Genomic DNA, 24626 nt, shown 5'->3' on the forward strand with positions numbered 1-24626 from the left:
AAAATAAATTCAGTACAAATAAATAACAAATTAATAAGTTGTTACATTTACTTTAAAGGCTGTTAAGGATACAGCTGACTGTTTCATGGGCTGTTAATCCTTACAGTGTTTGTAGGAGTCTGGCACAAGTGAGAAGCAGCACAATAAATGCAGGTGGAGAACCTAACTGTGGCAACCTGAATAGATGATAATTTATGTGGCTTTTATCTTTATGGTTTGACTCGCTTCTATGTGAGGTCTGACAGTGCATCTGCCAAGAGAAAATGATGTCTCAAGGTCTGCCCAGATGATGATGTGTGACAATTTCTCCCAAATAGCCAGTAAAGTCTAGCATCTCTGTAATCACTAGCTCTGGGTACCATTGACTTTCATAGTCAACTGGGGGCAATCAGTGATGGTAATAGTGATGGTAATAGTCATACACACAGTTATTGTGTACTGGAATGTGTGCATAAATTTTCTTACATATATATAGCTTGGGGGTCTTTCTGTATGAGTAAATCATACATATTTAGTGAGTTTAAGCCAATGGGAACAGTTATAGGTGTGAGAAGGTATCAAAAGTAAAATTTCCCCAATTTTATTGAGATATAGCTTACCATTAGCATTGTTAGAGGTAAGGCATATAACACAGTATTTTGAAATATGTGTGTATTGTAAAATGACTACCATATAAATTTATAACATCTATTACCTCATGTATTCACAAAATTCTCACCCAGTTATGAGGAGCTAAGGTCTTTTCTCTTAGCAACTTTCAACATTTTAGTATTGGTAAGTGTGGCTTGTTTGTTTTTGGTGACTTCCCCACTTGTTATTTGTGTTATAATTAGAACAGTGTACCTTTTGACCACTGTCACCCGTTTCTCCCATACCCACTTCCTGTCTCTGGAGCCTGCAACATTCTCTCTGTTTTTATAACTTCAGTCATTTTTCAGATTCACATAAATTTGATCACATGGTATTTGCCTTTCTCAGCAGATGCTTCCAAGCAGGTCCATGGTGGAGAACAGAAACCTCACATCTGTGACCATGTTTGTGCTCCTGGGAATCTCAGAAGATAAAGATCTGCAGCTTAGTCTCTTTCCAGTCTTCCTGTTGATCTACCTTGTGACATTATTCTGGAACCTTGGTGTCATCATCCTAATGAGGATGGACTCCCACCTGCACACACCAATGTACTTTTTCCTCAGTGCCCTGTCATTTATAGACATCTGCTACACTTCTTCCATCAGCCCAAGGATGCTTGCAGACCTCTTAAAGGATGAAAAAATGATTTCTTTCGTTGCTTGTGCCACCCAGTGTTTTGTAGCTTCCTGGATGGGGCAGACTGAGTGTTGCCTTTTGGCTGCCATGGCTTATGACAGATACTTGGCCATTGGCAAACCTCTCCAGTACTTGACCATCATGGCACCTGGGCTTTGTTGGAAACTGGTTGCTGGTGTCCTTGGGTGTGGTTTTATTTCAACCTTAATTGAAGTAGTCACTTGCTTTGGGATGTACTACTGTGGACCAAATGTCATCCAAAATTTCTTCTGTAACTTAACTGAAATTACGAGCCTTTCTTGTTCTAATCCCTTCATCAGTCAAATGAGTCTTTTTCTGATAATGACTTTTGTTGTTTTAGGTTCTCTGGTTATAATTTTGTTATCTTATGCTTTCATTGCGGCTTCCATCTTGAAAATATCCTCTGTCAAAGGTAGCACCAAGGCCTTCAACACCTGTGCCTCCCACCTGGTGGTTGTGACTCTCTTCTATGGCACAATCCTGGCTGTGTACATGCATCCTAGTGCCGGCCACTCCACAAAAAAGAACAAGTTTCTGTCCGTGTTCTATGTTATCATTATTCCCATGTTAAATCCTTTCATATATAGTCTTAGGAACAAGGAGATCAAAGATGCCCTCAAGAGAGTGCTTAAGAGGACAACACATTTATCTCATTAAGAGTAATATTTGGTATGTTACATGAACAGAAAATGAAAAAAAATAGGAAAGCAAAACAAAAATAATAATGGGCCAGTTATTTCCACTCCTAGCAAAAGACAGAGTAAAAAATCTGTAAGTGTCCTTTTGTGGGTCATAAGACTATCCAGCAGAGGTATGGAATCTGGCTTCTGTTTCCTTGTGCTGTTATGCCTAGTGGTCACTATGCAGGGATCTTTCTCAGCAGCAGCTCCAACACGACAGGTAGCTTGAAAGCCCGTTTCCATGATTAGAACCATGTAGATAAACCCTGTGTTGAGAACAGAAGTTGTGATAGATATTGTATGTAGAGAAATTGGAAGAACCTAGGAAGACACACAAACTGTTCTTTCTCCCTTGAATTTTTTAAACTTATTTGCATATATTTTTCAATTAAGAAGTGAAAGATTTTTAAGTTCCATGCAATTTGCAGCAACATGATGGCGCTGGAAGGGATCATACTCAGCGAAAGAAGCCAGAAAGAAAAAGAAAAATACCGGATGGTCTCACTCATAGCAGGAATCTAGAAAACTTAAATAAGGGACCAGGAAAATGAGTAACTATAAGAAAGTGAAAATCAAAATCAACAAAAAACTATGAACCAGAGACACTCTATCGGGAGTATGGGGCAGGAGGGGAGGGATTGGGGTCAAAATAAGGGGGTTGCAATTGTATGGGGAATATAAAAATAAAATTTATTATTAAAAAAATTGGGAAAATGAACACATTATAAACTGAATCCTGGAAATTGAGGGAGGATGCAAGAAACATAGAGGGAGAAGGAGAAGAAGAAAACAGTTGAAGCAGAAAGAGGAAAGAGAGGAAGCAGGAATAGAAGGAGGAGCATTAGAAGGAAGAGCAGAAGCAAGAGGAGATGGTGAAAATGGGTCTTTTTTTATTCCCCCCAAACCTGTTTCCTCTACCTTATTCTCAAGTCACCTTTTAAATACAATTGTGAAAAAGAGATGGAGGAAAGGAAGGGAACATTTAAAAATAAACATGGGGGAAACACTCAGGGGCAAGAAAGAGGCCAGAGGCATCATTTTCTGGGCACAGATGCACCCAGCCCACGTTCTGTGGATGCTTCCTAGAGACTCAGACTCAGAAATGGTGGGTGCCATGTTGTGTCTACAGATACAGAACGGAGTCCGAGTCCTCAAAGATCCGTGCATCCTGGGATTCCAGGGCCTTAGCTTTGACCAAGAAGCAGAAGATTTGGCTGACTTTGGGGGGCCACAGAAAACTGGAATCCAACCAGGGATTTTATAGAAAATTGACTAAGAGATTAGTTTATTTCTAGACAAGAGTTCATAGACTGAGAGTCACACGTATTAAATTTTATGTGTACAACATTTAGATTTCGTGTACCTTCAAGTATAAATGTAATCTTTTTAGGTTATTCACAAAGTGAGAAATAATCTCCCTGTTTCAGGTAGAACACTGCGAATATTGAGTACACCATGTTCTTCACAGGTAGCAACAATCCAAGATGACCTTTGTAATTGATGGCTTTGAAGCATTGGCAGGTGGGATTGCAGAGACTAAAGCAAGATGTGGTTAAAAGAATCTGTTCTTTAATTATCGATCTGCAATTAGTAAACTCATCTTTAACACACATTGTAGATAGGTGCCCTCATGTAAGCTACACACACACATATTTTCCTTATCTCTGCAATGAGAAGAATAATTGCATCTTCCTCAAAAATGACACATTATTTAACTGAGAGTAGCATGTAAAACCTTAACCCAGAGTCTGGTGTATGGTCATAGTTAATGAATGTTAACTTATGCAATAAGTGATTAGTCATTTTGAATTATTCAATTTCATGTATGTAAAGAGAAATCCTGGTAACTTGCTAACAAGAGACAAAATAAGCATCTTTGGAATATCTACTCATAATAGTGAGTAAAAAGCTATTACTCCCACCTCTGCAGTTCACTGAACAAGGAGGCAGTCCTCAGGGGAATGGAAGGAACTCAAGTTCATACAAGTGACCACATGTGGAGATGTTACCATGGTCTGAAATCTACTACACACATGGATCCTTGACTTTTTCTTCTGACCATTTTTTCTCCACCTTCCATTCTGTGGACTCTACTTCATTAAAGCTCCTGTCTTTCAATTTACTCTTGGTAGTGAATGTTAAGTTATCCTAATGTCAAAAGTCACTGGACCAAAACAACTAACAAATAAACCATAAATAAAAGAAAACTATCTCATGCTTTGAATTTATGTGCATTTCTCATTGATTTTATTGGTAGCTTAGTTCAAACAGTCACTTGTTTTCATCTCTATGATTGGGGCCAAACACCACGCAGCATTTCATCTGTGATTTATCCTAGATTATGAACCTGTCTTGCTTCAATACCTCCACAGCACAATGATTCTGTTACTTTACATCTGTTTTTTGATGTGGTTGGGTCTTTGTTTGCCATCTTTTTCCTCTGGTTCCACTGAAGTTTCCATGCTGAAAACACCCTGCATCAGAAGTAGTGCCAATGCTTTCACTACCTGTGCCTCCTACCTGGTTGTTTTGATTCTCTTGGGTGGCACAGCCCTCTCTATGCATGGGCATCCTCGTGCCCTCACTCCAAGAAACAGACAAAGGTTCTGACTGTATTCTGTGTTATTTTTCACCCTATGTAAACCCTTATCTATAATGAGGAACAAAGACTATAGAGTTTCTCAGTATCCTGATAAAGGGTAACTGACACATTTATCTCAGTCCTGATGATATTTGGAGTGGATTTTTTTAACATCTGTAAGGAACATAGGATGAGATATGTAAGTGATTTTGTCAATCTTGTAATAGGTAGCAAGATGAAATGAAAACCCCATCTTTGATGGATGATGCCATCATGTTAGTTGTCGATCCAAGAGATGTGATTGTTGTGGTGGTGTAGACCATGAAGCCAGATTAAAAAGCCTGTTGTCATAGTAGAACCATGTGATAAATCTTATGTTTTGAGAACAGAGGTACTGGTAGTTACCAGATGCAGAGAAATTCCAATAACTGAATAGACCACATAGACTGTTCATTTCATTGATTTTCTATATTTCTTTATATTTAATTAATAATCATTTATTATAACTAAATAACAATGATTTATGATTAAAATTATGTGAAAATTATTTTTAATGAAATCCTTTACAATTTTAATTTACCAACAGAACAGGAGAGTGTGCAAATACGGTTGTGTGTAAGCAAGAATGAAGAGGAGGTGACGAGAGAGAAGAGGAGAGACACAAAGACTGGTGTGGACTTAATGTGAAATGACCACCTTTCACCATGTTACTCCTTGAACTTTCCCCCATTGTGAAAGTGAACTGAGAAAAATAGAACGGAGGAGGAATGGAAGAGGCAAGGAGAGACTGAAAAATATAAATTAGGGAGATTCTCTGAGGCTATAAAGAAGTAAAATTCATCAAATTCTGGGCACATGAGGGTCTGGAACATGTCACATGGACGCTTCCTAGAAACTGCTAGACTCAGAAATGATGGCCGCCATGTTGTCTCAGGTTGTGTAATCCAAGTCCAAGAGCCTTGAGCCTCTCTCAGATTTCAGGGCCTTCATTTAGACCAGGGAATAGAGAGACTGGGGAGTACACAGACTAATAGTTCAACCCAAAGAAATTACAGACAATGTACAAATAATATTTTCTTTAGAAAATTGTTTATGAAGTATCTGTAATACATCCATATTTATAGAACACATTACCTCTAGAATTGCATAGATTTAATTTGTTTATAGCCATATAAAGATGATAAGTGAGATCCAATGTCCAATTCACCTCGAGAATTGAAGCATATTGAATTCTGCTACGTTCCTCCCAACGTAGCTACTATCATTATGAATGTCACAAGTGTGACTTATGGAGAACAATAGCTCTTACTGACGTGAAAAATGTCCTTCATCGCTTGGCTGGAGCATCCAAAATTTGACCTTTAGCAAACATCTTTATAATTATCTTAAGAATATGTTCAGTTTCCTTGAAATCTGATTGTGGATTGGTGGCCAAATCGGGGTTGGGCAAGAGAGAAAGAGAGGAAAGAGAACACAGTGGGGTGGGAGCACAAGGGTCTATGGTGTGGACTATGGGGAATCTGGTGGTGGGTGAGTTGTGGCAGCGACACCTGCAGGAGGGATCTAGCACTCCTATAATTCAAACAATTATGTCAACCAATATTAACTCAATGAAAGATGTTATAAAATCAAACTATTTTATTCTTATGAAAAGGAATGTGTTCAGTTAAAGGTTAAATTATAATACTTTTCGGGGGGAATAAAAAAACTAACTTATTAGCAGCTGTTAAATAAAAAAATGAAGTCATTGCCCCAACCATGACTTTCTCCCTGGGAGTAAGATTGGCTGTGGTAGCAAAAGCAAGAATGGGGCCTTGTCTAAAACTAAACTGGATCCCTAATCAGGTGCACAGGTGAAGGAAATTCTATGGGGACTTTTATTACTAGAAAGCATCCAGTATAATATGCATTCTGATAAGCACTTTACAGACATACCTAGTAGGACTCTTTCTATTATGGTGACTTGAAGATGTATCTGATGCCAGCTCAATTCATAGGTGATAAAATGAGATGTGAAGGGCTCATCTGCTCAGGTCACACAACCAGTAAGTGAAAGAGTCAAATCCAACCCGAATGACTGACACCATTGGCTGTGATTGGTACCATGGCAGTCGGTATCCTGTCTGAAAATAGTTTTATAGCATTCTCTCGTGCGTCAACTTCCTGTTTTATGAATATGGAATAACACACATATTGTTCATAGGGCTGCTATAATGATTAGCTCAGGTCAGGGAAATGATAAAATGCATGTATTACTATATTTAAAATGTGTGTGTTTGGTAAGCAGAGTATCCACATATCTCATTTATTTTTATGAAGTTATGTAGCAAGTCACTGTGCCATCTTGGGCTGTTTCCTTACCTGGAAAATAAATATATGACATGGGACAATGCAGAGATATTTCCAGCTCTAATTATATCAAGTTTGTTAAAACAAAGTCTATAACCATGAGACTATGCCAGAGCTATGGGGAAGAAAGGACCAGAAGGGAATTGGAAAAATGGGCAGATTAGCCATGACCAAAGCTCCAGGGAACATGACCCCAGAGAGCAGGTGCCAGGAGAGCTCCCTCCACCTAATTGTCTTTCCCCGTCACTCTGATGCCCTTGATAATAAATGTTAGAGGACTCCCCACTTGTGAGCATCTCTCTTGGTGCCAGTGAATAACCTGTTTTATGGCTCACAGCTCCCATCCTGGTGTCAACCGGGTCCATCCTGGAACATTTTTCAGGAAAGAAAGACGCTATTTCAATTGGATAAGAAGAGTGTATTCCGGAGGGATCTTGGTCCAGGTGAGAAGCAAGATTTAGAATTAAGAGGATTGTGAGCTGTCTCCACAGCCATGTAAGCCTCCTAGCAGGAGCTGTGGGGAGCAAGGAGTGTGATACTTGGTCACTTGTATTCTTCAGTGCTTCCCTCTCACTCCCTTCCCTCCCCGCCACAGTGGTGTCTTCCTGACCCACCTTATAGAAATTCCTTATCGAAATTCCCTGACCTCAGAGACAAGATTAATGTCAGGTATTACTCTGGGGTGAGGGCCAATGTTTGGACCAAGTTCTACAATTTCTCCAGTACTTGATATTTAACTCTTCCACATTATGGTTTTCCATCTAGGAACTAAGAGAATATGTCAGCTGGAATCAACTGAGACTTTCAAAAGACCAGTGGAGACAAGGACAGCTGTTTCCCATCAGGCTGACACTCACTGTGGGCGGCAAGAGAATTGGTATTTGGCTCAGAGATGCAAGTCTTCATTTTACTCTACTGACTCCAGTGAAGGAGAAAAGGCTTCAAGATCCTGCCTCACTTTCCTAGTTTCTATATCCATTGTCTACACAACCTAACATTTATAAGCTCAAGTGACTGTCTTTTGTAGGATGAGTCTTACCCCTGGAAGTGACAGTGGACTCCGTGGTCACTGAGACTCCAGCAAGACATGTACAGGGGCTGATGGTGGCTTTGCCGGGAGAAGGGTCAGAGTTTTCAACCAATTTCAAAGGTATCACCAACTCCAAGAAGAGCCAGAATCACTTTCCCAGATATTTAAGTTATAAATATCTGTATTAATGAAGACAAATGTGTAGGTTCAAGGAAGGGAGAATGAAGCTCTTTCAAATCTGTACTATCATCTTGGGCACCTTACTATAGTTAAAAATTTGGTCCAGTCACATCCATTTCTAAGCACTACTTGCATGTCACTCTTTCCAAGTTCCTATTATATCATTCTTGTGTCCTCTAGACTTTGTGAAAGAAAGAGCATTTATAAAATGGTAAATCCTTCCTTATTAAAGAATAACTGAATGTTAATTCTGAAGGTGATTTTAATATGCACCTACTGGACCTCCTCATTTCACACTGAGGCTTCACATGATGGAAGGTCTTCTCCAAGCACTGGGTCACACGGGACTGCCTAGTTAAAGTAATCATCTTCACCTGTGCAGATTGGACCGTGTCACCCTAATTTGGTGTAATCCCAAATGCCATGTAATTGTAAATTTGAGTGGCACAAATGAAATTAATATTTTTTGGTGGATAGAGTACTGATGATGCCTCACCACTGTGTCTTATTCCATAAGGAGGGTAAGAATATTTATCCACTTAACTTATCTTTAAGGTTGGTTATTATACAAAGACACAAGATTCACTGAGCACCAATGAATCATGTTTGTATATTTAGTCAGCTGCTTGAAAGAGTACAATGAAAAGAATTTTTTCTGTTCTCTGAGAATGAAACCATGTCATCTTTCATCTTTTCTCAGCAGTTGGTGTGAAGTGGGTCGTCCATGGAAGGGGACAGAAACCTCACGTCTGTGACCAAGTTTGTTCTCCTGGGAATCTCAGAAGATAAAGAGCTGCAGCTTAATCTCTTTCCAGTCTTCCTGCTGATCTACCTTGTGACATTATTCTGCAACCTGGGTCTCTTCACCCTAATCAGGATGGACTCCCACCTGCACACGCCAATGTACTTTTTCCTCAGTGCGCTGTCTTTGATAGACATCTGCTTTACTTCTTCCATCAGCCCAAGGATGCTTTCAGACCTCTTCAAAGATGAAAAAATGATTTCTTTCATTGCCTGCGCCACCCAGTGGCTTGTGTCTGCTTGGATGGGTCAGACTGAGTGTTGCCTTCTGGCTGTCATGGCCTATGACAGATATGTAGCCATTGGCAACCCTCTCCAGTACTCGACTATCATGGCGCCTGGGCTCTGTTGGAAGATGGTTGCTGGGGCCCTTGGGTGTGGTTTTGTTTCTAGCTTAATTGAAACAATCACTGGCTTTGAGTTGTACTACTGTGGGCCAAATGTCATCCAACACTTCTTTTGTAACATAACTGAAATTATGAGCCTGTCTTGTTCTAATCCCTTCATTGGTCAAATGAGCCTTTTTGTTATAGTTTGTATTGTTATTGGCGGTTCTCTGGTTTTTATTTTGTTATCCTATGGTTTCATTGCAGCTTCCATCCTTAAAATATCCACCATGAAGGGTAGTGTCAAGGCCTTCAACACCTGTGCCTCCCACTTGGCAGTTGTGACTCTCTTCTATGGCACAGCCCTGGGTGTTTATATGCATCCTAGTTCTGGAAACTCCACAAAACAGAACAAGTTTCTGTCTGTGTTCTATATTATCATTATCCCCATGTTAAATCCTTTCATCTATACCCTTAGGAACAAGGAGTTCAAAGCGGCCCTCAAGAGGGTGATGAAGAGGACAGTACATTTACCTCACTAAGAACAACATTTGGTAATGTAAGATTAATAAAGAAAGCAAAAAATAGGAAAACAAAACAAAATAATATGGGACCAGGTATTTCTACTCCTTATTGCTGACAGTAGTAAGAACACATGAGTGTCCTATAGTAGGTCACAAGACTATCTAGGCAGAAAATGTCAGACTCTTACACTTGATTCCTGGTGCCCTTGTCCTTAGTGCTATCCACACAGGGATCTCTCTGAGCACCAGCTGCAACGTGGCAGGCTGCTTGAAAGCCCATTTCCCGGATTTTCTCATGTAAATAAACTCTGTGTTTGAGAAATCAGTTGTTGAGATGTTGTGATAGATATTTCTCTAAAGGAGAAAACCCTAAGCTATTACCCAAACTGTACTTGCTTCTCTGAAATTCTTTTAATTATATTATATATTTGTATTTCAATTAATAAGTAAAAGAATATATTTATTAAATAGCAAAAATTAAAAATTGAGAAAATGAACACATTGTAAACTTAATCTAGAGATTGAGGGATTGAGAAAGAGAATAAAGGATAGGAGGATGAGGATGAAGAAGATGAAGGAGGAGAATGAGAAAGAGTAGGAGAAAAAGGAGACATCTTTTTATTCCTAGCACACTTGTTTCCAGTACTTTATTCTTGAGTCTCCTTGTAAAGTGAATTGTGAAAAACAGACAAGAGCATGGAAGAGGTCATTTTAGAGAAAAGTTGGGGGAAACACTCTGATGGTAGAAAGAAGCCAGAAGCAGCATCTTCTGGGCACAGGTGCACAAGCTCGTGTTCCATGAAATCTTCCTGGAGACTGAGACTAAGAAATAATGGTTGCCATGTTGTGTCTACAGAGGCAGCTCCTGAGTTTCCCAAACTCTGAGCCTCCTGGGTTTCCAGGGCCTTAAGTTTGACCAAGGCATAGAAGATTCAGCAGCCCTGGGGGTGCCACGAAACCAAAACTCCAACCAGTGAATTTATAGAAATTTGACTAAATGATTGTTTTATTTTCCAGACAATAGTTCATGTACTAAGTGTCATCCTTTTTACAATACTATGTGTGTAACATTTAGACTTCATTTTAATCTGTGCATAAATATGATTTCTTTAGTTTACTCATGAAGTGAGAACCTATCTTCCTGTCTCAGGTAGACTTCTCAGAATGTTGAGGTCCACTATGTTCTTTCCAGGACCAACAATCCATCCTGCAACATGTTTTTTTTTTGGGTATTATTTATTTATTTATTTACTTATTTTTTAAGATGTATTTATTTATTTATACAAGCATTGGGCACAGTCAGAAGCACAGGGGGGTGAGATAATTCACCAGAGCCAGAGCAGGGAGCAGAGTATGTAGACTGACAAAGTACACTGCTGAGGGGAGCAGTGGGCAGCAGGAGAGGTCTGTGTGCTGTGTGGGACCCTCAACTGGTGACTGGGGCTCAAACTGGTGCTGCAGAGGCTGCGGGCAGCCTCACAACCCATTGCTCAACTGCTGCGTCACTGGGGAGGCCCCTCATTTTTATTTTATTGACACTTTCTATAATTCTTTTAAATGTCTTATTTTATTTTTATTATTATATTTAATATCAGTTTAATATTGGTTTGATAGTAAGCATTTTAAATAATGAATATTGAATAGAACAATTGTTTATAGTAAAAAGCTTAAAAAATATTTATTTATATATATTTTACATCATTTTTCAATTTTGTACAATGTATGTTTATATAGTTTCTCCTCTCAGGTATATTATTTGTAAAATTCCCATCACCAGTTCAACCATAAACCATCACCATAGGGAATCCCTAACCACCACAGCTTTGTAAATGATCACTTTGAAGCATTGGCTACTGGGATTATAGAGACTAAAGCAAAACCTGGTTAAAACATTCTGGTTTTGGAGGGGAGAGATTGGGGTCAAAATAAGGGGGTCACAATTGTATGGGAATATAAAAATAAAAAAAATTTATATGAAAAAAAAATTCTGGTTTTTCTTTACCCAATCTGTTTAGTAAACTCATTTCTAGCACACTTTGTTGATAGGTACCTTTAAACAAGCCTCTTATACACAAAGGGTTGTCAGAAAAGTAATGACGTATTTTTTCTGTTTTTCATGCAAAAATGTATCATGACTTTTCCAACAACCCAATATTGTCCTCATCTCTACAATGAGAAGATGACTGGATCTTCCTCAAAAATGACAAAACAACTAAGAACTAGGTATGAAGTAACCTAGCCCAGAGCCTGGTATATGGTAATGCTTAGTCATGTTACTTATGCAATTATTGTTATTCAATTTTATTATTCCATTTCATATATGTTAGAGAAATCCTGGTAACTTGCTAAAAAGAGATAAATTTTGCAGCTTTAGCATGTCTACTGTAATTGGGACATAATAGTGAGTAAAAATCCCTTACTCCCACCTCTGCAGCTTCACTGCACAAGGAGGCAATCTTCAGGGAAGCAGAGGGAACTCATGTTCATAAACATGACTACACATGGAGATGTCACTGTGGTCTGAAATCTATTCCATTCATTAACTTGTTCATTTCCCCTAGTTCATTCCTCTGTATGCTTAGATTTTAAGTCTTCTTGTAATATTTCTTGGAGTGAGGGTTTAATAGTAGTGAATTTCTGAAGATTTTCTTTGTCTTAGATGGACCTTATTTTCTCCTTATAGAGGATGGAGAGTTTTGCAGAATAAAGTATTCTTGGCTGGCATTTTTTGTCTTGAAATTTTTTAATATGTTGTTCCTTTCTCTTCTTGCCCGTAGTGTTTCTTCACAGAAGTCTGATGTCAGCCTTTGGTTTTCCTTTATAGGTTATCTGATTCTTTCCCCTGTCAGCTCATTCATTTTCTTTGTCTTATACTTTTGGATCTTCACTATTATGTGTTGTGCTGTAGATCTCTTTTCATTATGGTAGTCTGGTGTTGTTCTAGCTTACTGTATGTCTACGTTTATTTCCTACTCATGTCGGGACGTTCTCTTCGATTATTTCCTTGAATATTTTCTTAGTCCCTCTGTCTTTCTCTTCACCTTCTATCATTCCTATGACTGTTATATTTTCTTTCCTCATGGTGTTGGATAGTTCTAGAATTGTTTTTTCATTCCTTTTCCTTTGTTCCTCTCTTTCCTCTTTTGTGGTTCTTTTTCTATCTGTATCTTCAAGAATATGGATTCTTCCTTTATTTCATCCATTCTGTTTTCATTGCTCTTCCCAGACCCAGAATTTCTTAGCTCCATGATTAATCTTTTAACATTCTGCATTTCCCTTATTTTCTAATTTAAAGATTCAGTTCTATCCTTCAGCTCATTGATTGTATTTCTCATATTGTGCTTTTCCTTTTCTTTAAGTTTTTAAATTATGGCGATTCTGAATTCTTTAACAGTCGCACAGAGAAATTGTACCATGTAGTTGATTTCTGGGGCTGAGTTTCTTTTTATGGTGTGTGGTTGATCAAAGTTTGTGCTTGACTACTTGTATTTTTCTTTCTCTCTGGTGTTTGCTTTTGGTTCTGTTCTATGTGCCACCATGCCACTGGGCATGTCATTGGGGTGTTCCACTGGGATGTAGGGACTGAGGGCTGGGCTGTGTCTGGCTCAATCATGCTAGGCAAGGACTGTGATGCAGTGAATGGGCTGTTGGGCACTCTCCCCTTCTCCTCCATGGACACAGCTGTCTGTGTGGCTGCTGGGCACTCCCTCTCCCTGTGCACCAACACTCGCATTGCTGGGTGGGGTCAGTGCTGCCACTCTGGGTTTTGCGTGGACTCTGATGTTTTGTGTGTGTTGATGGGCACTCTCACCAGTGGTTGCCACTCTTTGTGTGGCTGCTTGCTATTGTATGGTTTCATTGCCCCTTCAATCCTGAAATTATCCTCTGTCAAAGGTAGCGCCAAGGCCTTCAACACCTGTGCCTCCCACCTGGCGGTCGTGACTCTTTTCTATGGCCCAGCTCTCACTGTGTACTTGCATCCTAGTTCTGGCCAGTCCACGAAACAGAACAAGTTTCTGTCTGTGTTACATGTTATCATTATCCCCATGTTAAATCCCGTTATCTATAGTCTTAGGAACAAGGAGATCAAAGAGGCCTTCAGGAGGGTGATGAAGAGGACAACACATTTGTCTCATTGAGTGTCACATTTGGCGTGTTATCTGAAAAAAGAAAGCAAAATTCAGTAGAAAAAATAAAACTCATATTTGGTCCTGTTTTTCCACCCCTAGCTGGGACTACATCAAATTAAAGAACTTCTGCACAGCAAAAGAGACAATAACAAAAACAAAGAGAAATTCCACCAACAGGGAGAACATTTTTGCACACAACACTAATGATAATGGACTGATCACAAAAATCTGCAAAGAGCTGATGAGACTCAACAACAACAAAGAAAATAATCCATTCAAAAAATGGGCAGAAGAGCTAAAAAGAAACTTCTCTGAACAGGAAATGCAAATGGCCACACACATATGAAGAAATGTTCAACATCACTTATAATCAGGGAAATGCAAATCAAAACTACCATGAGATACCATCTTACACCAGTGAGAATGGCAATATTAAAAAAACTAGCAACAACAAATGTTGGCGAGGATGTGGAGAAAAAGGAACTCTTCTGCACTGTAGGTGGGAGTGCAAACTGGTCCAACCACTATGGAGAGCTGTGTGGAGATTTCTGGACCTACTAAACATAGAGCTTCCATATGACCCAGCAATTCCACTCCTAGGTATTTACCCAAAGGACACAGAAACATCAATTCCAAAGAACACCTGCACCCCTATGTTTATAGCAGCACTGTTTACAATAGCTAAGCTTTGGAAACAGCCCAAATGCCCAAAAATAGATGACTGGATCAAGAAGATGTGGTACATATACACCATGGAATATTACTCAGCATTCAAAAAAGATAAACACATGCCATTTGCAGCAACATGGATGGCACTGGAAGGGATCATGCTCAGCGAAATAAGCCAGAAAGAAAAAGAAAAATACCGGATGGTATCACTCATAGCAGGAATCTAGAAAACTTAAATAAGGGACCAGGAAAATGAATAACTATAAGAAAGTGAAAATCAAAATCAACAAAAAACTATGAACCAGAGACACTTTTTGAGGGGTGGGGAGCGGGAGGGGAGGGATTGGGCTCAGAATGGGGGGGGGTTGCAATTGTATGGGGAATATAAAAATAAAATTTATTTTTTTTTTTAAAAAAAGAAGAGCATTGGGAAGAGGAATTGAGGAGAGGCAAAAAGACTGCTCCAGGCTTACTTTGAAATTACTGTTCTGCCAAGAAATGTTCATTCCTTGAACCTTCTTTTGAAGTGAACTGAAAAAAAAATAGGTTATGGAAATTCTCTGAGGCTAGAAAGGAGTTAAATTCGTCAAATTCTGAGCTTATATGGGTTGGAACACGTTCCATGGAAGCTTCCAGAAACTGAATAAGAGGGCAGAAGTGATGGCCGCCATGTTGTGTCTCTAGAAGTAGAGCCAAAATCCCAGAAATGTGAGCCCCTTAGAAGTTTCAGGGTCTTCAGTATATCCAGGATCACAGAGTCATCAGACTAGGGAGTCCCATGAGACTCAGCTTCCAATAGCAACCAAAAAAAATTACAAAAATGTACAAAAAAGATTTTCTTTAGACATTGGTGAATGACGTAAGTGTCCGTAATACATTTGTATTTATGGAACATTTTACCGTCTAGAGTTGCATAGATTTAGTTTTTAAATAAACATGTAAAGGTGATAGGTGACATACTCTCCACATATCACTTGTAAAATATTGGGGGATATAGAGTTCTTCCAAGCTTTTCCCAATGTAGCTACAATTCATTATGTATCTCATGAAATGTGATTTGTGGAATAAAAATAGCTCCTACTGCCTTCATTGTTTGGCTGGGGCATGCCATTGTGACCTTTAGTGGACATCTTTCAATTATCTTAAGAAAATGTTCAGTTGCCTTGAAAGATGACTGTGGAATGGGGCAAATTTGTGGTTGGAAAAATGGAGCAAGAGAGGGAAGAGAACATAATAGGGAGGGAGCAAGTGTCTATGGTATGTATTATGGGGTCTCTGGTGGTGGGTGAGCTGTGGCAACAAAATCTGCAGGGGGGTACACACTCCTGTAATTCAAACAGTGATGTAAACCAATATTAACTCAATGAAAGCTATTTAAATCAAACTATTTTATTCTTATAAAAATGATGTGTTCTTAAAATATGTAGAAGAATACATAGGTAAAACACTACAAGTCATACATCTCAGTAACATCTTTAAAGACACCCCCCCAAAGCAAAGAAAGTGAAAGTTAGGATAAATAGCTAGGATTATATCAAACTAATAATCTGTGCAGCAAGAGACATTTACCAAAACAAAGAGACATTCTACTGATAGGGATAAATTTTATTTGCAGTCTATGCAACTGATAAGGGATTTATCATAAAGATATACAAAGAACTCACACAACTAAAAAAAAAAGCAAAGTAAACAATCCAGTCAAAAACTGGGCAGAAGAACTTAAATGACACTTCATCGAAAAGAAAATGCATATGTCCAACAGACTTATGAAAAATATGTTCAACATCCTTCATAATCAGGGAACTATAAATCAAAACCACAATGAGAAACCACCTTACACCTGTAAGAATGGCACATATTAAAAAAACTAGCAACAACAAATGTTGGCGAGGATGTTGTGAAAAAGGAACCCTCCTTCACTGTTGGTGGGAGTGCAAACTGGTCCAACCACTATGGAAAGCTGTGTGGAGTTTCCTCAGACTACTAATAATGCAACTACCATATGACTGAGCAATTCCACTCCTAGGGATCTACCCAAAGGACACAAAACATTAATTGAAAAGGATACCTGCATCCCTGTGTTTATTGCAGCATTATTTACAATAGGTAAGATATGGAAACAACCCAAATGTTAGAAAATAGATGACTGGATGAAGACATTGTATCTATACAAAGTGGAATACTATTCAGCAATCAAAAAAGATAAACTCATGCCACTCGCAGCAACATGGATGGAGCTGGAAGAGATTATGCTCCGTGAAATAATTGAGAAGGAAAAAGAAAAATATTGGATGGTTTCACTTATAGGAGGAATGTAGGGGAACCAAATAAGGGATCAGGGGGAAAACAATAATAAAAAAAACAACAAAACAAAAAACCAGACAACTATAAATCAGAGATATTCTGGAGGGGAGGGGGAGAGAGAGGGATCAAAACGAGTGTATGAAAAGCACAAGGGACTGTGGTGATGGTGATTGTGTGAACTGGTGGTGGGAATTCTCTGAGGACTACACATGAGTAAAGAAAGCAAACATTGTAAAAAAATGAACAGTGGTACATATATACCATGGAATATTACTCAGCATTCAAAAAAGATAAACACATGCCATTTGCAGCAACATGGATGGCGCTGGAAGGGATCATGCTCAGCGAAATAAGCCCGAAAGAAAAAGAAAAATACCGGATGGTCTCACTCATAGCAGGAATCTAGAAAACTTAAATAAGGGACCAGGAAAATGAATAACTATAAGAAAGTGAAAATCAAAATCAACAAAAATCTATGAACCAGAGACACTTTTGGGAGGGTGGGTGGTGGGAGGGGAGGGATTGGGGTCAAAATGGGGGGGGTTGAAATTGTATGGGGAATATAAAAATAAAATTTATTATTAAAAAAATGAACAGTGATGTAATATATCTATCTATATAAATCGAAAAATCTCATTGCTAAAAAAAGAATGTGTTTAGTGAACATTTATATTATAGTGCTTATTAGGAGGAATATATAAACTAGAGTTTAGCAGGTGCAAAATCAAATGATGAATCCATTGCCCCATTTATGACTTTCTCCCCGGCAGAATGATTGAAGCGGAACAAGGCTCTAATGGGACCTTGTCTAAAACTAGCTTGTATCCCTAATCACAACAGGTAGATGAGCTCCATTTCAAAAAGAATCAAGAAAGGTTGGTGGCATTTAGATGTTTTAAAAGAATGAGTAATATGCATGGTTTGGAATGATTGGTATCAGAACACGTGAATGACAGCATCTATTAACAGAAGGCATCCCCTGTAATACACACTCTGATAAGAACTTTACAGACATATCTAACAGGATTCGCTCCACCAAGGGCTACTCTATATAGTGACTCTGACTACCTGCCCATGTGCAGGTGAGCGCCTGAGACTTGGAGGGGCTCCTGTGCTCAGGTCACACAACCAGTGGGTGAAGAGCCAGATACAGCCTGACTGACTGACACCATTTCCCGTGGTTGTTACCATGGGCATCCTGCCCTGTCTTATATAGGTTTTATTGCATTCCATCCTGCCTCAGTTTCCTTTCATGAATAGGGAATAGTATTGTATGCTTCAGGGGTTGCTATGATGATCAGTTCAGGTCAGGGAAATGATACAATATATGTATCACTATATATAAAATGTGTGTGCTTGGTAAGCTAGTGTCCACATATCACATTTATTGTTATTTAGGAAGTGGTTGTGTCAACCTGGGCAAATTCCTAGCTCCTCAGTTCAACTTACCTGGAAATTAAATGTATGACATGGGACCATTCCTAAGACTTTTCAGCTCTAATACTCTTAAGTTTGTTAAAACAAAATCTATAACTACGAGACTTAGCCAGGGCTATGGGAAAAGAGCCCAGGGGGACATGGATGATTGGGCAGATCAACTGTGACCAAAGCTCCATGGAACATGATCCCAGGGGGCAGGTGCCTGGAGGTTCCCTCCACCTAATTGTCTTTCCTCCTTGCTGTGTTTCCCTCCATTATAAATATTAGAGGACTCCCCACTTAGGGGCATCTCTCTTGCTGTCAGTGAACAAACTGTTTCATGGCTCCCAGCTCCCAGCTTCCATCCTGGAGTACATCGGGTCCATCCTGGATCCTTTTTCAGGAAAGAAAGACACTATTTCAATTTAGCAAGAAGAGTGTATTCCTGAGGGATCTTGGTCAAGGTGAGAAGCAAGATTTAGAATTAAGAGGACTGTGTGCTGTCTCCACAGCCGTGTAAGCCTCCTAGCAGGAGTTGTGGGGAGCAAAGAGTGTGATACTTGGTCACTTGTGTTCCTCAGCGCTGCCCTCTCCCTATTTCCCTCCCCGCCACAATGGTGTCTTCCTGACCCACCCTATAGAAATTCCTTATCGAAATTCCCTGACCTCAGAGACAAGATTAATGTCAGGTATTACTCTGGGGTGAGGGCCGATGTTTGGAGCAAGTTCTACAATTTCTCCAGTACTTGATATTTAACTCTGCTACTTTATGGTTTTCCATCTAGGAACTAAGAGAATATGTCAGCTGGAATCAACTGAGACTTACAAAAGACCATGTGGAGACAAGGACAGCTGTATCCCATCAGGCAGACACTCACTGTGGGCGGCAAGTGTCATGGTATTTGGCTCAGAGATGTAAGTCTTCATTTTCCTCTACTGACTCCAGTGAAGGAGAAAAGGCTTCCAGATCCTGCCTCCCTTTCCTAGTTTCTATATCCATTGTCTACACAACCTAACACTTATGAGCTCAAGTGACTGTCTTTTTTAGGATGAGTCTTACCCCTGGAAGTGACAGTGGACTCCGTGGTCACTGAGACTCCAGCAAGACATGCACAGGGGCTGATGGTGGCTTTGCTGGGAGAAGGGTCAGAGTTTTCAACCAATTTTCACAGGTATCACCAACTCCAAGAAGAGCCAGAGTCACCTTCCCAGATATTTAAGTCATAAATATCTGTATTAAGGAAGACAAATGTGTAGGTTCAAGGAAGGGAACACGAAGCTCTTTCAAATCGTAGTATCTATCATCTTGGGCAGCTTCCTAGAGTTAAAATTTGGTCCAGTCACATCCATTTCTAAGCACTGCTTGCATGTCACTCTTTCCAAGTTCCTATTATATCATTCTTGTGTCCTCTAGACTTTGTGAAAGAAAGAGCATTTATAAAATGGTAAATCCTTCCTTATTAAAGATTAATTGAATGTTTATTCTGAAGGTGATTGATAATGCACCTACTGGACCTCCTCATTTTACACTGAGGCTTCGCATGATGCAAGGTCTTCTCCAAGCACTGGGTCACACGGGACTGCCTAGTTAAAGTAATCATCTTCACCTGTGCAGATTGGACAGTGTCACCCTAATTTGGTGTAATCCCAAATGCCATGTAATTATAAATTTGAGTGGCACAAATGAAATTAATATTTTTTGGTGGATAGAGTACTGATGATGCCTCACTACTGTGTCTTAATCTGTAAGGATGGTAAGAATATACAACTTAACTTATCATTAAGGCTGGTGATTATACAAACACACAAGATTCACCGAGCACCAATGAATCATGTTTGTATATTTAGTCAGCTGCATGAAGGAGAACAATGAAAATAATTTTTTCTGTTCTCTGAGAATGAAACCATGTCATCTTTCATCTTTTCTCAGCAGTTGGTGTGAAGTGGGTCCATGGAAGGGGACAGAAATCTCACGTCTGTGACCATGTTTGTGCTCCTGGGAATCTCAGAAGATAAAGAGCTGCAGCTTAGTCTCTTTCCAGTCTTCCTGGTCATCTACCTTGTGACATTATTCTGCAACCTGGGTCTCATCACCCTAATCAGGATGGACTCCCACCTGCACACACCAATGTACTTTTTCCTCAGTGCCCTGTCATTTATAGACATCTGCTACACTTCTTCCATCAGCCCACGGATGCTTGCAGACCTCTTCAAAGATAAAAAAATGATTTCCTTCACTGCCTGTGCCACCCAGTGGCTTGTGTCTGCCTGGATGGGTGAGACTGAGTGTTGCCTCTTGGCTGTCATGGCCTATGACAGATATGTAGCCATTGGCAACCCTCTCCAGTACTCGACTATCATGGCGCCTGGGCTCTGTTGGAAGATGGTTGCTGGGGCCCTTGGGTGTGGTTTCCTTTCAAGCTTAATTGAAACAATCACTGGCTTTGAGTTGTACTACTGTGGGCCAAATGTTGTCCACCACTTCTTTTGTAACATAAATGAAATTATGAGCCTGTCTTGTTCTAATTCCTTCATTGGTCAAATGATAGTTTTTCTGATCATTCTTTGTGTTGCTGGAGGTTCTATGGTTGTAGTTTTGTTATCATATGGTTTCATTGCAGCTTCCATCCTGAAATTATCCTCTGTCAGGGGTAGCGCCAAGGCCTTCAACACCTGTGCCTCCCACCTGGCAGTTGTGACCCTCTTCTATGGCACAGCCCTGGGTGTGTACATGCATCCTAGTTCTGGAAACTCCACGAAACAGAACAAGTTTCTGTCTGTGTTCTATATTATCATTATCCCCATGTTAAATCCTTTCATCTATACCCTTAGGAACAAGGAGTTCAAAGAGGCCCTCAAGAGGGTGATGAAGAGGACAGTACATTTACCTCACTAAGAATAATATTTGGTAATGTAAGCTTAATAAAAAAAGCAAAAAAATAGGAAAACAAAACAAAATAAAATGGGACCAGGTATTTCTACTCCTTATTGCAGACAGTAGTAAGAACACATGAGTGTCCTATAGTAGGTCACAAGACTATCTAGGCAGAAAATGTCAGACACTTACACTTGATTCCTGGTGCCCTTGTCCTTAGTGCTATCCACACAGGGATCTCTCTGAGCACCAGCTGCAACGTGGCAGGCTGCTTGAAAGCCCATTTCCCGGATTTTCTCATGTAAATAAACTCTGCGTTTGAGAACTCAGTTGTTGAGATGTTGTGATAGATATTTCTCTAAAGGAGAAAACTCTAAGCTATTACCCAAACTGTACTTTCTTCTCTGAAATTCTTTTACTTATATTATATATTTGTATTTCAATTGAGAAGTAAAAGAATATATTTACTAAATAGCGAAAGTTAAAAATTGAGAAAATGAACACATTGTAAACTTAATCTCAGATTGAGGAGTGAGAAAGAGAAAAAAGGATAGGAGGATGAGGATGAAGAAGATGAAGAAGGAAAATGAGAAAGAGTAGGAGAAAAAGGAGACGGCTTTTTATTCCCAGCACACTTGTTTCCTGTACTTTATTCTTGAGTCACCTTGTAAATTGAATTGTGAAAAAGAGACAAGAGCATGGAAGAGTTCATTTAAGAGAAAAGTTGGGGGAAACACTCTGATGCTAGAAAGAAGCCAGAAGCAGCATCTTCTGGGCACAGGTGCACAAGCTCGTGTTCCATGAAATCTTCCTGGAGACTGAGACTAAGAAATAATGGTTGCCATGTTGTGTCTACAGAGGCAGCTCCTGAGTTCCCCAAGCTCTGAGCCTCCTGGGTCTCCAGGGCCTTCAGTTTGACCAAGAAGCAGAAGATTCAGCAGCCCTCGGGGTGCCACAGAAACCAAAACTCCAACCAGTGAATTTATAGAAATTTGACTAAATGACTGTTTTATTTTCCAGACAATAGTTCATGTACTAAGTGTGTAACATTTAGACTTCATGTCAATTCATGCATAAATATGATTTCTTTAGTTTACTCATGAAGTGAGAACTAATCTCCCTGTCTCAGGTAGACTTCTCAGCATGTTGAGGTCCACTATGTTCTTTCCAGGACCAACAATCCATTCATCAACATCTTTGGTATTATTTATTTATTTATTTTTAAATATTTATTTATTTATTTATTTATTTATTTATTCAAGCATTGGGCAAGTCAGAAGCGCAGGAGGGTGAGATAATTCACCGCAGCCAGAGCAGGGAGCAGAGCAGTCCGACTGATGAAGTACACTGCTGAGGGGAGCAGCGGGCAGCAGGAGAAGTCTGTGTGCCATGTGGGACCCTCACCTGGTGGCCGGGGATTGAACCGGTGCTGCAGAGGCTGCAGGCAGCTTCATAACCCTGCGCTCAACTGCTGCGCCACTGGGGAGGCCCCTCATTTTTTAGTTTATTGGCACTTTCTTGAATTCTTTTAAAATTCTTATTTTATTTTTATTATTATATTTAATATCAGTTTAATATTGGTTTGATAATAAGCATTTTAAATAATGAATATTGAATAGAACAATTGTTTACAGTACAAAGTTTAAAAAATAGTTATTTATATATATTTTACATCATTTTTCAATTTTGTACAATATATGTTTATATACTTTCGCCTCTCGGGTATATTATTAGTAAAATTCCCACCACCAGTTCAACCATAAACCATCACCATAGGGAGTCCCTTACCACCACAGCTTTGTAATTGATCACTTTGAAGCATTGGCTGCTGGGATTATAGAGACTAAAGCAAAACCTGGTTAAAACATTCTGGTTTTGGAGGGGAGGGATTGGGGTCAAAATAAGGGGGTCGCAATTGTATGGAGAATATAAAAATAAAAAAAATTATATGAAAATAACATTCTGGTTTTTCTTTATAATCTGTTTAGTAAACTCATTTCTAGCACACTTTGTTGATAGGTACCCTTAAACAAGCCACTTATACACAAAGGGTTGTCAGAGAAGTAATGATGTATTTTTTCTGTCTTTCATGCAAAAATGTATCATGACTTTTCCAACAACCCAATATTGTCCTCATCTCTACAATGAGAAGATGACTGGATCTTCCTCAAAAATGACAAAACAACTAAGAACTAGGTATGAAGAAACCTAGCCCAGAGCCTGGTATATGGTAATGCATAGTCATGTTAACTTATGCAATTATTGTTTTTCAATTCTATTATTCCATTTCATAGATGTTAGAGAAATCCTGGTAACTTGCTAAAAAGAGATAAATTTTGCAGCTTTAGAATGTCTACTGTAATTGGGACATAATAGTGAGCAAAAATCCCTTACTCTCACCTCTGCAGCTTCACTGCACAAGGAGGCAATCCTCAGGGAAGCAGAGGGAACTCATGTTCATAGACATGAGTACACATGGAGATGTCACTGTGGTCGTAAATCTATTCCATTCATTAATTTGTTCATTTCTCCCAGTTCATTCATCTGTATGCTTAGATTTTAAGTCTTCTTGTAATATTTCTTGGAGTGAGGGTTTAATATAAGTGAATTTCTGAAGATTTTCTTTGTCTTAGATGGACCTTATTTTCTCCTTATAGAGGAAGGAGAGTTTTGCATAATAAAGTATTCTTGCCTGGCATTTTTTGTCTGGGAGTTTTTTAATATGTTGTTCCATTCTCTTCTTGCCCATAGTGTTTCTTCACAGAAGTCTGATGTCAGCCTTTGGTCTTCCTTTATAGGTTATCTGATTCTTTCCCCTGTCAGCTCATTCATTTTCTTTGTCTTATACTTTTGGATCTTCACTATTATGTGTTGTGCTGTAGATCTCTTTTCATTATGGTAGTCTGGTGTTGTTCTAGCTTACTGTATGTCTACGTTTATTTCCTCATGTTGGGACATTCTCTTTGATTATTTCCTTGAATAGTTTCTTAGTCCCTCTGTCTTTCTCTTCACCTTCTATCATTCCTATGACTGTTATATTTTCTTTCCTCATGGTGTTGGATAGTTCTAGAAATGTTTCTTCATTCTTTTTCCTTTGTTCCTCTCTTTCCACTTTTTTGGTTCTTTTTCTATCTGTATCTTTGAGAATATGGATTCTTCCTTCATTTCATCCATTCTGTTTTCATTGCTCTTCCAAGACCCAGAATTCCTTAGCTCCATGATTAATCTTTTAAAATTCTGCATTTCCCTTATTTTGTTATTTAAAGATTCAGTTCTATCCTTCAGCTCATTGATTGTATTTCTCATATTGTGCTTTTCCTTTTAAGTTTTTAAATTATGGCGATTCTGAATTCTTTAACTGTCACACAGAGAAATTCTTCCATGTTGTTGATTTCTGGGGCTGAGTTTCTTTTTGTGGTGTGTTGTTGCCCAAAGGGTGTGCTTGACTACTTGTATTTTACTTTCTCTCCG

General features: G+C 39.1%; 3 protein-coding genes across 3 annotated transcripts; all 3 read left to right on the forward strand.

Moving 5' to 3' along the window:
- Positions 1–981: 981 nt before the first annotated feature.
- On the forward strand, positions 982–1944 carry LOC311176251 (olfactory receptor 5A1-like; the record flags this gene model as incomplete). The annotated part of the gene is made up of 1 exon (XM_084241578.1): positions 982–1944. The coding sequence occupies one exon, from the start codon at positions 982–984 to the stop codon at positions 1942–1944; it is 963 nt and encodes a 320-aa protein (XP_084097704.1).
- Positions 1945–8831: 6887 nt separating this feature from the next.
- Positions 8832–9776, forward strand: LOC311170858 (olfactory receptor 5A1-like; the record flags this gene model as incomplete). Its single annotated transcript, XM_084233327.1, has 1 exon — positions 8832–9776. One exon carries the CDS (start codon positions 8832–8834, stop codon positions 9774–9776), a length of 945 nt encoding a protein of 314 aa, XP_084089453.1.
- Positions 9777–20231: 10455 nt separating this feature from the next.
- On the forward strand, positions 20232–21229 carry LOC311171885 (olfactory receptor 5A1-like; the record flags this gene model as incomplete). The annotated part of the gene is made up of 1 exon (XM_084234915.1): positions 20232–21229. One exon carries the CDS (start codon positions 20232–20234, stop codon positions 21174–21176), a length of 945 nt encoding a protein of 314 aa, XP_084091041.1. The 3' UTR covers positions 21177–21229.
- Positions 21230–24626: the final 3397 nt, after the last annotated feature.

This window comes from Talpa europaea (genome assembly GCF_964194135.1).
Source record: "Talpa europaea genome assembly, chromosome: 1".
NCBI classification, from domain to species: Eukaryota; Metazoa; Chordata; class Mammalia; order Eulipotyphla; family Talpidae; genus Talpa; species Talpa europaea.